The sequence below is a fragment of the Scyliorhinus torazame genome, chromosome 7, assembly GCF_047496885.1.
Source record: "Scyliorhinus torazame isolate Kashiwa2021f chromosome 7, sScyTor2.1, whole genome shotgun sequence".
Taxonomy (NCBI): domain Eukaryota; kingdom Metazoa; phylum Chordata; class Chondrichthyes; order Carcharhiniformes; family Scyliorhinidae; genus Scyliorhinus; species Scyliorhinus torazame.
In genome coordinates this window covers 311,183,610-311,201,071 of record NC_092713.1, presented here as the reverse complement: position 1 = coordinate 311,201,071, position 17,462 = coordinate 311,183,610, and the positions used below count along the sequence as shown (strand labels likewise).

Below are 17,462 nucleotides of genomic sequence, written 5' to 3'. Positions count from 1 at the left end.
TCTATGTTTTTCTTGTGAAGGGAAATGTCGGCACTGAACTGATAAATTCGGGTCCTTGAGCGTGCGGTCGTCTGACCGTGACTCGGTGCTGGAAATGCGGGCACTGTTTGTCGTTCTGCTTTGTGTTGCGCATAAAAGGCGAGGAGGTAGATCTCTCGCGGCGTCTGGTTTTCGTATTGGTAGACAGCGACACAAAGAGTCTTCACCCATTACTGCACCAAGCATTTCTTAAAGCTGAACAGCTGGCATGGACTGCCACGTGTAATAACTGTGTATTTAAAGTTGCGCAATATAAATCCGCCCTTTTTCTGTCAAACATTCCCAAACGTTGTTTAACAGTCTTTATTTAGCAGGATATTTCAAACGATTGTGATATTTGAAATTTGCCAGTCACGGTTAATTATCTTGTAATTGTAAGAAGGAGTAAATTTTCATGAAGGTGGAACTATGGAAATGACAGCTTAACCTGTGTAATTCGTCTCAATTATACACTTTCATTCAAGCGTGCTCCTTGTCCTTTCGACTGCAACTAAAGCATATTGGTGGTTGGATTGTGAACTATTTGGATCATTGTTCCATTACTAGCGTTAAGCACATAAGGACAAATTTCGTAAGAAAAAGGCACGACATCGATGTAGAGGAAGGGGACATTGCTGGCTTCAGTTGTAATATACAGTGGCAAAATTGGCGATGACTGTGTTCATGCGCCTTTGAAATAATAGAGCATTTATACAGCGATTTGCACAGAATCATAGAATGGGGACAGGATCTTTGGCCCCGGGTTTCTCCGCCGGCTCGCTCCCACTTAACCCCACTGCCTCGCAATTTCCGTAAGTCTGCGTAAGTTGGTTTCCTCTTTTAGTAAACCTTTACATTCCATTTTTAAAGACATAATTAAATATTCCTTCACTACGCTCCAAGACTGTGCACTTCAAATCCTAAACACTCTCTGCTTTGAAAGATTTTTCCAAGATAAATTCTGGAGTACAAGCCTTTAGTACAATTGTTGGAATGTTGTCAGGTCCCATAGCTTTTCCAGTATCCATGAATTCAGCAATTTCTTGATACCACACGGAATGAATCGAATTGACTGGCATCTATGATTATGGGGACCTCCGGTGGTGGCCGAATGGATCATCCACGCGGTACTTCTGAGTAAATATTTTTGCAAATGCTTCAATCTTATGCTTTGCACTGATGTGATGGGTTCGCCCATTATTGAGGTTAAGGAGATTTGTGCAGCTTGCGACTTCAGTAAATTGTTCAAATGTCCATCACCATTCATGACTATACGTGGAAGGACGACAGTTCTTAGATCTGATCCTTTGGTTGCGCTCAGAATTTTGTAGCAGTGGTAAGGACCAACATTGTGTCACAATTAGATCTGGTGCGAGGGGCTATCTCGTATTGACAATATATTGACATTGACTGAATAGGGGTCTCTACTCTACTGTCACTATGTTTCTCGTGGAGATCGTTGTCTGCTGATTATCGATGCCTCGGCCATCAATTTTAAGTTTCGTTGGCACTTGTTGCGACTTCGAGAGCTGCGAGTTTAATTGAACGAAATCCCCTCAGGTCGCTAGATCGCTGCAGATAATTGATGGTTTTGAAATCTGTAATAATTTCGATGCGGCAAAACCGTCTCTGCTAAATTCCAGTGCAATCGACAGCAATGCCTTTTTGGTGAGGTGTGTTGGCCTCTTCCTCCTGTAAACTTGGGAAAGGACTCAGGCAGTCGCGTTGCCAACTGAAACGGGGGCATCAGTAAATCTGCGCGCAAATCTTACTCCAACTGCAGCCATTCCAAGTAAGCAAATCTTGATTGTTCATCTTTCTGGTGCTTCGAGTGCGACGGCTGAAAACCCAGCGCTATCTACCTCTCGAATATGGCGCCTGTATTTTCGCTGCCAAGACCTTCTTCGTTATTGGTTGACCCTCTTGTCTGGCACTGTTATTTGCATGTGAAAAAATCAGTTTCCATGCCCCCTCCTGTGAAACCAGCGGGCGAGTGGCAGGATTCAAGAGCTCGAAAACAAACTACTGAAAAAATGTCAAGTCAAGAAAGCTATTACAGGCAAATTGGATATTGAACGAGCAGGAGAAGTGAAAGGACACTGGCACTGCCGAAGAGTGACTGTGGTTTAATAGGAACCGTGCTGGACGAGAAGAACTAATGTTCTGGGTACACGTCCGAATCTTACCACTATAGCTGGTGGAATTAAAATTCATTTAAATCATAAAATAAAAATCTGGAATTGAGAGCTTGCCACCATATTGGTCATATAAACCCCTTGACTGTTGGGAAACTTTCCGTATTTATCTGGTGTAGCCTACCATGTGATTCATGATCTACAATATTGTGATTGCCTCATACCTGCACTCTTACATGGCTGAGTAAGGAATTCAGTGGTGCCAAATTCCTATAGCGTAGTTGAAAATGAATGTAAACGCAACGACTACCGACATCGAGCGCGATACCGGGAAAACCAATGGTAAACCTCGCTCTGTCGATCCTGCGTAGCTCCTCCATACTGGGTGGATGCGTCAAAATTGGATGAACAGCCCGGCAGTCTAGTCAAGGACGATCCGAGCGTTGTCAGACCAACTGAATGATAAGCCAACAGTGATCTCCAGCCCGGGAGGGAGTTGTCATGAGGTTCTCAAAACTTAGTTCAGACCGCATTCAGTTTCATGGCATCAGGTCAAATTTATGGAAGCAAGCATCTTACATATGAGTACATTCCGCTTTTTCGCAGCGACTGAATCAATACTCACCCATGTTGAACACATCCTGGAGAAATCACTTAGTGTGGCAATGCAGATAATGCACTTTGGGTGTTGTGCTTCCACGTCCATCACCAAGAGTTACTCGTCATTTTTACTTTTCGACGTGTCCTTCACGACAAATCTGCCGTACTGGTCCATTTAGCAGATGCTATCGAAGTATCAAGATGAAAAAACCTTCTGCACTTTATTCCCAGCAATCTATCTGTCGCATCTGCCATTGTCGTTATTGGCAGGAGTGACGCCGAACAGTGCTTGTGAAGACGAAACCCCCTCGATCGCCTTTGCCACTTTTATTGTGCTAAATTGAATCGATTCCAAACAGATCCAGCAATTGACAACTTGGTAATTACCTGCCCACTCATGCTTAGCTTGGGTGCTGCAATGGTCACTTAGCTCCTGATATTATTTTATTTTTTAAAATAAATGTAGAGTAGTCAATTATTTTTATTCTCCAATTAATGGCAATTTAGCGTGGCCAATCCACCTAACCTCACATCTTTGGGCTGTGCGGGTGAAACCCACGCAGACATGGGCAGAATGTGCAAACGCCACACGGACCGTGACCCAGGTCTGGGATTCGCACCCGGGTCCTCAGCGCCGCAGTCCCAGTGCTAACCACTGCGCCACATGCCGCCCCAGCTCCTGACTTTTTGATAGCCTATGTCCAAACGTTGATAAAAGAGCTGATCTTTAGAGTTGTGTAGCATTTACAATCCTTAGCATCATAAGATCCTAAAAAACAGGAAGAGGAGTAGGTCATTCAGCCATTCGAGGCTCCGCAATCTAAGAAGATCACGGCAGATCTAGCAGTCACTTTCGTGCCTTATCTCCATGACCCTTAATTCTTCTACTTCGTAAAAAACCCAACGATCTCAGCTTTGGAAATATTCAAGGACTCTGTCTGGAATATGTAATTCCAAAGATTCGCCACTCTTTGAGAGAAGAAATTGTTAATCATATCCGTCTTAAATGACCCCCCCCCCCCTATTCTGCAACTCTGCCCTCTGCTCCTACACTCTCCCATGAGTTGAAGCATTCTCGCAAAATTTACCCGGCCTAACCCCCTAAGAATCCTACATGTTTCAATCATAGCACCTCTCATTTTTCTGAACTCCAAGGAGCAGAGACCCAATCTGTTTAATCTGTCCTTAAACGGCAATCCCTCCACACCCAGGATCATCCTCGTAAACACCCGCTGTACTGCCTCCTTTGATAATATGTATTTCCTTCAAAAGGAAGCCAAAACTGTACACACTATTCTAAATATGGCTTCGCTAGTACTTGTACATTTGTAGCAAAACCTCTTTACTTTTCTACTCCATTGAAATAACCGCCATTTCCCTTCCCAATCACCTTCTGCACCTGTATGCTTGCTTTTGGCGTTTCATTAACAAGGACATCCACGTCCGTTTTCGCTACTCTGTCCAATTAAATAAATCAATAATCTAATCTTGATTATTGTCACAAGTAGGCTTACCTTAACACTACAATGAAGTTACTGTGAAAAGCCCCTAGTCGCCACGCTCTGCCGCCTGTTTGGGTACAATAGAGGGAGAATTCAGAATGTCCAATTCACCTAGCAAGCACGTCTTTCGGGACTTGTGGCAGGAAACCGGAGCATCCAAAGAAAATCCACGCCGATACGGGGACAACATACAGACTCCGCACAGACAGTGAACCAAGCCGGGAATCGAACCCAAGATCTTGGCACTGTGAATCAACAGTGCTAACCGTTGTGCTACCATTTGTTTGCTTGATGCCCCAGGTGGTGATAGATATATTGTATAGCGGGGTCGTTCATGATCGAAAATATCCTTTGTAATCCCGTTGAATGATTTCTGAAACTCAAATGGAACATTCGGATCGACGTCGCACTGAGCACGCCCATTATCAGATGAGTCGCCATCCCTCAAACAGATTGCCGCTAGCAAGTTCCCCGGCTGCACATTTTCCGAACAGTTTGGGATACCGACGTCACCTCCAACTTTGGGGCATTATCATTCACATTAATTAATCCAACAGTAACTGTGACACGTACCGCCATTGAATATGCATCTTTATCCTAAGTTCATAAATGTTTAATTCTTCGAAATCCAGTACTCCTGCAACTCTGAGCTCTCCGCTTCTCGGGTCTAACCAGAAAAGCTCACGAGTCGTTTGGGACCTGTGACTGATGAAATAATATGTCAGCTAAGCATTTGTGCCTTCATCTAAATCAACAGCATTGACTTTTATCACCAATGTGCCTTTGACATGTTTTCAAGAACATGGGGCCTGCACGTTTCGTGATCAAATACACGGGCTTTGTCATTCGCATCCATAACCGTAATTATAAACTGAGCATTTCAGGATCCGTAGGGTATCGCACCATCAGTAGCCGTCATTACAAGGTGAAATGCTGTCTATTGCTCGTGGCATAAGGCTTTCTCTACTAACAATTCGGCAATTATACTTCCATTGCTTCTTGTCTACATCTTAAGACCGAAGTATTCGTTTGGACTGATCAAGTAAGTGTCGATAGCATTTGTGCTATCTGGGCCGCACGCGCATTCTCGAGGGTAGAGTGTTTCTGATGCGGTTACCTCAATAATCCGTAAAGAGATTGCCTTCCTTGAAAAACCTGGTGAATTGTCATTTACATCCAGCATGTCCACTACAACACGACGCAGTTCCAGCGGATTATCAAGTGCCAACGAAAAGACAGGGAGCAGGTAGATCTTTGTCTACAACGTTCTTATCTGTCGATACTTTCATGAACAGATAAAAGCCCATTTTCCAGATTCACCTCGATGCTCTGACTCCTTGCGTCGGAGATCAGACGAAACCCGCGAGACTATAACTCCCCAATGTAAAGGCGTAGATTCTCAACAATATTGCCAACCAAGGCCGCAGACTCCAAGCCCTCCGGATTGGAGTAGCCATTTTGTTCCGAAGGCGACATGCAAAGAACGAAAACAAAAGCCGGCAGGCTGTTAACTGCGTTCGCCATTGTTCTGGGCTGCACGTTGTGCAAAATATTTAAGTATTATTCAAGCATGAAAAAATTAAGCCGCCCCTACCTATTCATGCAAAAACGAAACAGATTCAACCGGCTCTATTACTGAACACGGCAGTGCAGCGTAAATGCAGCCTGTCTTTCTTCGCGATGCTTTCTGTGTGCAACTGCCGGACGAGCGACTAGATCTCCAGCACCGTCTCAGCTCCTTATTGGCAGCATCGACACAACGTTTCCCAACGAAAAACTGCAGCACCTGTTCTTAAAGCTGGACATTTCAGAATTTGTTATTACACTGGTTATTTAGAACTGCAATTAAAATATTCATGCAAGAAAAACAATAACGTTAGCTTATTATTCAACTGCATTTTATTTGAAGTTACCATAACCTAGGAAGCCGAAATGTTTTCTTAAATTGCAAGTATATGGGCGAGAGTCTTCAACCCTCATGTGCAGTATGCCCACATTTTAAAAAGTGTAAAGCAAGCTCTGAAAATAATCAGCGCCAATAATCAGTTAGCTGCGTTCTGCGAAAATTAACCTGGGTTCATTTGTGTACTTAGATAATATAGAATGATTTTAATTCAGTCGATAAGTATTTTAGCTCCAGTGCAATTATATACAAGGTATTTATATTCGTCATTTCTCTTGTCCGAAATCAATTGTTTCAAAAATGTTTGCAATACAAATTCGGAATAGCTGCTTCGAAGAAACGAAATACATTTAAGACGGTATTCAATTTATCAAGTATCAAATACATATAGTTCACGCTTGTTTCACTGGTAGAACAATCTGCTAATGGTCAGATACTCACACGACCTAAGTTTTGAATTAGCTTTAGACATTGTTTACCTGCATTTCCTTAGATAAGCAGTTTGCCTTCGGATTTAAAAGTTATTCATGGTTGTTGACATGTATTCTGAAAATAGTTGCGCCCAGAACTGGCTCCAAACCGCACCTTGTTTATTTCCAAGACCAAATAATGCGTCAGCAAATCAACACTTAGGCGATAAAACTGTGTCAGTAGTTTCTTAGATTCTAATCTTTTGTCGGTTTTGCACACAGATATAAATGCAATAAATAACGTTCAGCACGGTAGCACAGTGGTTAGCAGTGTTGCTTCACAGTGCCAGGGTCCCAAGTTCGATTCCTGGCTTGGGTCCATGTTCGTGCGGAGTCTGCACGTTCTCTCCGTGTCTGCGTGGGTGTCCTCCCAGAAGTCCCGAAAGATGTGCTGTTAGGTGAATTGGACATTCTGAATTCTCCCTCTGTGTAGCCGAACAGGCGCCGGAATGTGGCGACTAGGTGATTTTCACAGTAACTTCAATGCAGTGTTAATGTAAGCCTACTTGTGACAATAAGGATCATTATTATTAAGACCACCCTTTCTCTTTGTGGTATTATGAGTAACAACATTTTGTGACTAATGGTGTGTGCAGCAAAGGAGGTGAAACTGTTTACAGCAGTTTGAGAAGAGCATTTCTGGCAGGAGAAGATTATTTTCTGTCGCAATTGTTTGATCTAATCATATAAACGCCAAAGTGTAACTCCATCAGAATAGATAATGAATTGTCCAAACGTTATGTAAAAAGTTACAAAGCACTTTCAAGCATGGTGATTCTACCCCCTACTCGCTACTTCAGTTAATTTGGTGACCGAAGCAAATTTGAAGATTCATATGTTCATACCAATAATGTCATCTACATTGATCGAAATACCTCTGTAGCTTTGGTATTACTAATCGTAATAACTTCATCAGTACTGCATTTCGCTATCACGTGGTAACCATATACGCTCTTTCCCCTCCACCCGCCCAACACAAACACATATCTGTATTTAGAGGTACAGTCACATACGTATTGTTTCTGAGAAATGTTAGTGAAGTAAATATTTAGGCGGATATTCATGATGTCGTTATATGCAGCTATCCAGTGAATTCTTATTTTGGTCCTTAGGTCGGTGTGCTGTTATATCGGAGATTCAAAATTAGATTCAATCATATTCATTCAAAAGAATAAATGCATGGAAACATGGCGGCCCATGTGTTGCATCGAAATTCTGGAATAGAAACGATGACTACTCTAATACTATATTATTTTTAATTTGGCTCTGGAATCCGGACTTTCCATAACGATAGGACAACTTTCATACCTTTCCAAGAAATCTTTTCACGCTGGTTTGATTTTTTTTCCTTTCGAAGTGGTGAAGAAGAAAATATTCCGACTAATCAGGTGACATGTTAGGACCCATTTTCACCAAGTTTATTTATACATGCGAATTCGAGAGAAAGCATTACTTTTTTGCTTTGAAAGTTCAGAAAGTACAATTATGAAACAAGCGCATACATCGTTTAAGGCAATGATCACCATCTAAAAATGTACATATGTACATTCTGCCTTGTAAGGGATGTCGGGTACACTACCACTTGAATATGACAAGAAGAACTGCATGCAAACTTATGTCCTGCTGATTGACATAAAAACAAGGCACTTAATATTATAGTTACAATTGAAGATGATAAAGACAGCATTGCAAATACTTTTTCGAAATCCGGTAGGCAATATATAGTATGTAATACATTGAAACATAGAAAATAAAAGCAGGACGGGGCCATTCGACCCCTCGAGCATGCTCCGTTGTTCATTATGATCATGGATGATCATCAAGTTCAATACCCTGATCCGCCTCCACCCGCCACCCCCCCCCCCCCCCCCCCCCGCCCACCACCATATCCATCGATCCTTTCAGACGAAAGAGCTAAATCTAATTCCGTCTTGAAATTAAACAACGTTTTGGCCTCAACTACGTTCTGTGGTAGCGAATTCCACAGACTCACCACTCACTGGGTGAATACATTTCTCCTCACCTCAGTCCAAAAGGTTTTAGCTTCATCCTCAAACTATTATTCTTTCTCAATCTCCCCTGTCTAATCCTGTTAGGATTTTGTACGTTTCTATGAGATACCCTCCACTCTTCCAATCTGCAATGAATATAATCCCAACCGATTTAGTCTCTGCTCATTTGACAGTCCCATACTCCCAGGAATCTGCCTGGAAAACCTTCGCTGCACTCCTTCTATAGCAATAATTTCCTCCCTCAGATAAGGATACCAAAACTGCACACAATACTCCAGGTGTGGCCTCACCAATGCACTCTAAAATTGCATCAAAATATCTCTATTCTTAGATTCAAATCCTGTCGCTATGAAGGCCAGCATACCTATTGCCTTCTTTACCTCCCGCTGCACATACACGCTTACTTTCGGCGACTGATGCACGAGGATACCAAGCTCTAGCTGAATATCCACCTCTCTAAATTTACACCCATTCAAGTAATAATCTGCCTTCTAAGTTTTGCTACTGAAGTGGAAAATCTCACATCCATCCGCATTATACTACATATGTCATGCATGTGCCTATTCACTCACCCTATCCAAATCCATCGGAAGCACCTCTGCATCCTCCTGACCTCCCACCAAACTTTGTATCATCTGCAAATGTGGAGATAATACATTTAGTTCTCTCGTCCAAATCATTAATATATAATGTGAACAGTCGGGGTCCTAGCGCAAATCCCTGAGGTACCACACTAGTCACTTCCTGCCAATCGCAAACAGACCCATTTATTCCAAGGTTTTTCTTCCTTTCTGCTAACCATCTTTATATCCATCTCAAGACACTACTCATAACCCCATGTGTTTTAACTTTACAGATGAATCTGCTATGCGAGACCTTGATGAAAGACTTCTGAAAGCCTAAATAAACCATATCCACCGGTACTACCTTGTCAACAGTACTATTTACAGCCGAAAAGAATTCCAATAGTCTTGTGAAGCATGATTCTCCTTTCGTAAATCCATGCTGACTTCGTTTGAGTTCACCACTGCTTTCCAAATGCTGTGCTATGAAACCATCGGTAAATTGACTATTCTTGCTTCTTTAAATGTAATAATATCTCTAATTTCCCTCGTAAGTCATGGTTTGGCAACAGCTCTCTTTCTACCCTTGCGCCAAATAGGAAAAAAACAACTTTTGGAGTTCACCTAAACGTTCCTTGAATGCCTGCCATTGCCTGTCCGCTATCTTTTCTTTCAGTAATGTTTCCCACTCCGTCATAGCCAGCTCATGCCTCATACCATCATAGTTACCTTCATTGAGATTCAGGACTTTGGTCTCAGAATCAACAACCTCACTATTCACCTTGAAAAATAATTCTAGCATATTATGGTAACTCACTCCCAAGGGTTCTCTCACAACTAGATTGCCAACTAATCCTTTGTCATTCCATCTTAGCCAATCCATGATGGCTGCTTCCCCTGTTGTTTCCTCAGCATACTGATCCAAAAACCCATCCCGTATATATTCAAGAAATTCTTCCTCTATTATTCTGTGACTATTTTGAGTCACCCAATCTATATGCTGCTTAAAGTCACCCATAATCTCAGATGCCCCTTTATCACATGCATCACTGAGTTCCTGTCTAATGCTATTCCCAACATTACCACTGCAGTTTGGTTGTCTGCATACCGCCCCTACGAACGTTTTCTGCCCCTTGATGTTTTTTAACTCGTCCCAGACAGATTCCACGTCATCTGCACCAATATATTTCCTCAATATTGTCTCAATATATTCCATAATCCAAAATGCAACTCCACCACCTTTTCCTTTCAATCTGAAAACTGAATAGCTCCAAATAAATAAACTGAATAGTTCCCATCATTGGTCACCTTGGAGCCGTGTCTTGTTAATGCCAACTATATCATATCTCTTTACATCTATCTGTGCAACTAATTCATCCATTTTATTTTGAATGCTCCGATGCGTTCAGATACAAAACCTTCAGTCTAGTACTCTTGTAGTACATTGTCCGTCCCCACTATTTACTACAGTCCGGGTTTGACCCCTATGAATTGCCATCGTGGTTGAAACATGCGGAGTTTCCACTGACACTTGGGAAGGATAGGTCTCCTGGTAACAATCCTTCTTCCCATCCTTCTCCTTCCCTGACATTCTCCGCGTTTCCTTGGCTCATTTGTCCCTGTCAGGTTGCAAGGAAAGGGGCATCGAAACTATGTAAGTCATTCAAATGGAGCAAATGGAATGAGAATACCCTTCAAGGGAAAACCGAGGTTTTACCACGTGTCAGACCACCAGGCCGAGAATTTAGCAACATTATGTATCAGTATAAACCTCCAAAAGCTTATATTAATTCAGCCATAACGCGTACAAATCATGTAGCACGTCATTTAAAAGTGATTGCTGGTCAGCTTCACAATCACTACTAGGGGACGGGGTGTTGTTGCTGCTGCTGAATGCAGTTTCGTCTGCACGAAGTTAAAAGAGTACGTGAAGTAGAGAGTTAGGTTTGAAGATTAAAACGGTAACCAAGAAAGTCTTGCACGCTGACTGATATCACAACGCGAATGACTTGACAGGTCACAGGTCCGGGGTCCATACTATTCACTTAATCAAAATGAAATACAGTGCAGTCACACCAAAAGTGTCTGCGCACATTGCAGACGGCCCTCTAGGAAGGGGATCATACCCATTGCATCAAACATACGGGTGCTACGCAAATAAACCTGATTGTTTTTATATCCAAGCTGATTATACTTGCAAATCTTGTTATCATAAGAACATAAGAAATAGGAGCAGAAGTAGGCCACCTAGCCCTTCGAGCCTGCTCCGCCATTCAATGAGATCATGGCTTATCTTTTGTGGACCCAGCTCCACTTTCTGGCCTGTACACCATAACCCTTTATTTCTTTATTGTCTAAAAAACGATCTACCTTTATCTTGAAAACATTTAATGAAGGAGCCTCAACTGCTTCACTGGGCAGGGAATTCTATAGATTCACAACCCTTTGGGTGAAGAAGTTCCTCCTGAGCTCTGTCCTAAATCTACTTCCCCTTATTTTGAGGCTGTGCCCCTTCGTTCTGCTTTCACCCGCCAGTGGAAACAACCTGCCCGCATTAATCCTATCTATTCCCTTCATAATTGTATATGTTTCCATAAGATCTCCCCCCATCCTTCTAAATTCCAACGAGTACAGTCCCAGTCTACACAAACTCTCCTCGTAATCGAGCCCCCTCAGCTCTGGGATCAACCTACTGAATATCCTCTGCACACCCCCCAGCGCCAGTACGTCCTTTCTCAGGTAAGGAGACCAAAACTGAACACAACACTCCAGATGTGGCCTCACTAACACATCATACAGTTGCAGCATAACCTCCCTAGCCTTAATCTCCATCGCTCTAGCAATGAAGGACAAAACTCCATTGCCCTTCTTAAACACCTGTTTCACCTGTAAACCAACTTTTTGAGACTCATGCACTCGCACACCCAGGTCCTTCTGCACAGCAGCATGTTTTAATATTTTATCATTTGAATAATATTCCCTTTTGCTGTTATTCCTACCAAAATGGATAACGTCACATTTGTCAACATTGTATTCCATCTGCCTGATCCTAGCCTATTCACTTAACCTACCCAAATCCCTCTGCAGACTTCCAGTATCCTCTGCACTTTTTGCTTTACCACTAACCTTAGTTTTGCCTGCTAACTTGGACACATTGCACTTGATCCCCGACTCTAAATCATCTATGCAAATTGTGAACAACTGTCGGCCCAACACTGATGCCTGAGTGATACCACGAGCTACTGATTGCCAACCAGAGAAAGACCCATTAATCCCCACTCTTTGCTTTCTATTAATTAACCTATTCTCTATTCATGCTACTACTTTACCCTTAACGCCATGCACCTTTATCTTATGCAGCAACCGTTTTTGTGGCACCTTGTCAAAAGCTTTCTGGAAATCCAGATATACCACATCCAGTGGCGCCCGCACTAGTAATGTCTTTAAATAATTCCACTAAATTAGTTAGGCACGACTTGCCCTATCATGATTCAGACAGATCGACAAAAGGGACAAAAAAACTAAGAAAACAATTCTGTAACTTCGGAATAAATTGTGAAGATCTGAGGTTCCTGATATTTATTGAAGAACGACAATGCACTCACATCATTGCAATTAAAAACTGAATACTTCAATACAACATCAATGTTGAAAAGAAAGCTTTTAGAGCTGTGATCGGTACACTGACGTAACACGAGTCGTAAAACCACAAAACAGCAAAAGGATGGGTGGAAACTAACAAAGCAGATTATTATTACGACATTCAGAAGATAAAGATAGAGCAAATAGTCTTCAATATGGCTACCTACACATACTCAGTTTCTTCATTTATAATCGGGCAATTTTAGTTGCAACACACAATACCTCAACCATACATGAGAGTGATATTTGACATAATAACCCATTCTAAAAGTTATATTTCTTCTTTTCTCGCGCTACTGGTATGGGCATTCAAATCATTCAATGGTAAGGTTGCATCGCAGGGTTTTAGGAATAAGAAATCACTTTTTGATGAATCTGGAGGTAAACGGACAGAGTACTGATAAGTTGCAGAAATGGGGAGTGGCTGTTGTGCTCCTGAGTAGCTTATCATGTCTTTTGAGAAATTTCTCCGATGAAAGGCATCATTCGAATTACTCCGTCTACGGCAGCAACAACATGTGGGATTGTAATGATTGATATTCCTGTCCTGTTTGCACTTTAGCACTGCCAGAATTATGATAATCGCAAGAAATATGAACGATGTTGAACCAAAAATGATGATTAAATAAATACTTAGTTCCGTAAAGTTCTCAGGACCACTGGGTTCACGACTTTGCACTGCGAGTTTTTCAGGAACATTGGACAAGACTGAATAACAGATGGTAGTCGTGCTGGAGAGGCTGGGTTGTCCATTGTCCTTTACCATAATAACCACTTTCTGTGTGGTAGCGTCTTGGTTATTAAACCTTCGAACTGCACTGATTTCTCCAGAGAGTAGACCCACGCTGAAAAGACTAGAATCAGAAGCCTCCAAAATTTGGAAGGAAAGCCGTGTGTTTATGCCGGAATCTGCGTCAATTGCGATAACCTTGGTGACAACGTCTCCTGGATATATGGCCTGCCGGCCAATCTGCACTGATGCTGGACTGTTGCACGGTAATGGTGAAATAATGACCGGGGCATTGTCATTTTGGTCCAAGATAATAACATTTACGATGGCAGTGCTGCTCAGTGGAGGTAATCCAGCATCCTGAGCTTGAACAATGGTCTGGAAATTCTTCAGCTGTTCATAGTCAAAGGAAAGCAGCGCGTAAATGCTTCCACTCTCTAAGTTAATTGAAATAGGAGGCGTAGACACATTCTGCATCTTATTCTCCAGGAATGAATAGGTCACCGCTCCATTCTGACCCAAATCTGGATCCAAAGCGATGACAGCAGATAGAAAAGCACCAGGTTGGTTGTTCTCCATTACAAGTACATTATATGAGGGCTGTGTAAATTTCGGCGCATTATCATTTACATCAGAAATAGACACCAATATGCTTTTAATGGCTGCAAGCGGAGGAAGCCCGCTGTCCCAGCACGAAATTGATATATTGTACTCAGGATACATTTCGCAATCCAAAACATCATTTGAAACCAATTTAAAGTTGTCGTTCTGTGCCTTCTGAAGCTTAAAAGGTATATTTACATCAATTGCACATTGAATCTGCCCATTCTCGCCAACATCTGGATCCCTTACACTTATTGCGGCTATTATAGTCCCAGCATGCGCATCTTCAGGAATGGTGCTGGATACGGAGGTCACCTCGACTTCCGGGATGTTATCATTCACATCAATTAATCCCACCAATACTTTGGTGTGCCCTGTCATTGCGAAATAACTTTTATCCACAGCTTCCACATGAAGCTCATGAAGATTGTTTTGTTCAAAATCCAGTACTCCTTGAACTCTGATCTCTCCAGTTCCTGGGTCTAGTCTGAACAACTCACGAGCCATTTGCAAAGTGTGACTGGTGAAAGAATATGTCAATTCAGCATTTGTGCCTTCATCTAAATCAACAGCATTCACTTTTATCACTAACGTACCTTCCGGGGCGTTTTCTAGGACATTAGTCCTGTATATTCCATGGTCAAATACAGGTGCATTATCATTCGCATCCATAATGCTGATGATAATCTGAGCAGTGCCAGATCTGTGCGGAATACCGCCGTCAATGGCCGTCAACACAAGATGAAATGCTGACTGTTCTTCACGATCCAAGGGTTTTTCTAATAATAATCCTGCCATTTTACCCCCATCGCTTCTTGTCTGCACTTTGAGGCCGAAGTGTGAGTTTGGACTAATCTGGTATCCACTGATAGTGTTTGAACCGGCGTCTGGGTCGAACGCGCTCTCCAGAGGATAACGCGCCCCCGGAGCGGTAAATTCAATAATTCGTAAAGAATAAACGTCCTTTGAAAAACTGGGTGAATTGTCATTGACGTCTAAGATTTCCACTGCAACGCGATGCATTTCCGGAGGATTATCGAGTGCAATTTGAAAAGATATGGAACACGTCGACCTTTGTCCACAAAGATGTTCCCTGTCGATTCTTTCTCCAACATGTAAAATTCCATTTTCCACATTGACCTCCATATATTGGTTCCGATCATCAGAGACAAGGCGAAAATTGCGAGCAGACAACTCCCAAATGTTTAGCTTTAAATCCTCAGCGATATTCCCAACAAAGGCCCCATATTCCAGCTCTTCGGGAATTGAGTAGCGTATTTGTCCCGAAATCAGATTCAACGCGCCAAGCAGGAAGATGAAAGACACCCGGCTTTTCACTGTGTTAGCCATTTTCATAGCTAGATTCTGCAGTAAAGCCGATATATATCTGCCAATCGGTAATGTTAGCCGAACAAAAGGATAAGCGAATGTTGACCGCTGCGCTAATCCACAGCCGAGAAAAACTGATGATCGGGTTCTTTCCCACGAAAAGGGTCGGATAGCATAAACGCAGGAACAGGCTTTCTGCCTCCTTCTCTCTCAGTGTCTGTTCTGTGTTTCCCTGTCGGAGCAGGGTCCAGATCTCTCGCAGCATCTCAACTCCTTATTGGAAGACAGCGACACAACGTGTCCTAACCAATAACTGCAGCAACAGTTCTTAAAGCAGAACTGCTGCAAACTATTTTCATCCAGCAACCAAAAATATTTACCAGTGCGCAACTGAAATATTGAGATATACTACACATATAATACTGGCCATGTCTCTTTTTATAAATCTATGCTCTGTGTATAAGATCTCAATAAAGTGGGCAGTGTATCGAATCAGATGTTTCTATTTTACACCATTACATGATTTGAGAAATCATCCAACCGTGGCGTTTCCATTGTACGATAATTTGGGTCCTCGTGTTCTTTTGGCGATGTGATCTCTGGACTGCTGCAACTCTGGCTCCTTAGTGCATCCTAATTTGATCTCTTCATTACTGACGGCCATGAATTCTGGAAGTAAAATTCTGGAATGTCCTCTCTAAACCTCCCCAGCTCTCCTAAATTCTCCCATCATTGACGACGCTTATGTTTCTGGACGTTTTACTGCGTTAAAAGGCTTTATATAAATGCGAGCGGATTTGGATACCTTCAATGGCTCCTTTGGATAGTTGTCATTCGGACGAGCGCTTAATCGTTTATTCCTACATATTCTTGCAGATACCATATTGGATGCTTACCTCCAATTGCCTCTTCGATGTTTCTAGGGCTCGAAAAGGTTGTCGCCAAATTAATAATATTTAACTCTGTCAGGTGGTGCTTCACTTAAGTTTCAATACATGTCTGTTCTGTTTATTGCATATAAATCTATTTGCTGCTTTCGCCCCTTCACGCGATAATTCAAGTGAAATTATCATGTGACTAATAATGTGATCAACACAATATAATATCAATCTGCAATCACGTGTCACGTCGATCTAAGCAGAAAATAGCTTGGAGCTGTAAAGCCGAAAAGCTGATAGATAATTTGTTTTAATCATAAACATGGTGGGTATCCCTGGGAAGAACTATGGTCAACCGTCTACAAGTCCATGCTGTTGCCTGCAATGATAAAATGATTACAGTATCTAAGTTAAAATGAATTCTGTAACGAACGCTATGGGAAATGGTTTTGAATAATTCTTGTTCCGTCTCCAAGCGTCGATTATATTGTTATTCCCTGTAAGGTATCAATGAGTTGTGATTAATCCGAGTGATAACTTTCATGCACCACGTTTAATATCTAGTCATGGTGTTCTCTTCCCATTTCCATAATTTTTGGTGCTGGAAAATTAACAATGTTTTCAAAGAGTCTAAATTCAATACTCACATAGTGGAATATAATTGTATTCGTATACCCCTTTATTGCCGCCTTCTACTGGCCGATTGAAGCCATGTTAAAATAACACATGATTTAAAGTCATGACAAGCTTCAAGACAAATATATAATTATTTGCGTTGTTAATATTTTAAAATTGTACATCCATGTGTTTTATCACATAAGCGATTGTTAATCATGACCCTTTTTTCCGAATTGGAAGTGGTTAAAAAATGAGCATTACCAACATTCTACTGCCTTTGAGCTCGTGGATGTATCCTATAACAGTGATTAATGTCAAAATGGAATGAAAACGTTCTGTGATAATCACGTAATATATTGACGCTAGTATGCTTTCAGCAGCTCTTGTATGATTATAATCCTTTATCATTATTAAAACAGACAATAGTGAAATTCGATTAGATGTTACGCATTCGACTAA

The 17,462-nt window shown here is 41.9% G+C and overlaps 1 protein-coding gene across 1 annotated transcript; it reads right to left on the bottom strand.

Annotated features, from left to right (window-relative positions):
• Positions 1–12,764: 12,764 nt before the first annotated feature.
• LOC140427198 (protocadherin alpha-C2-like) lies at positions 12,765–15,724 on the bottom strand. Its single transcript, XM_072512785.1, has one exon. It carries the CDS (start codon positions 15,532–15,534, stop codon positions 13,117–13,119), a length of 2,418 nt encoding a protein of 805 aa, XP_072368886.1. The 5' UTR covers positions 15,535–15,724; the 3' UTR covers positions 12,765–13,116.
• Positions 15,725–17,462: the final 1,738 nt, after the last annotated feature.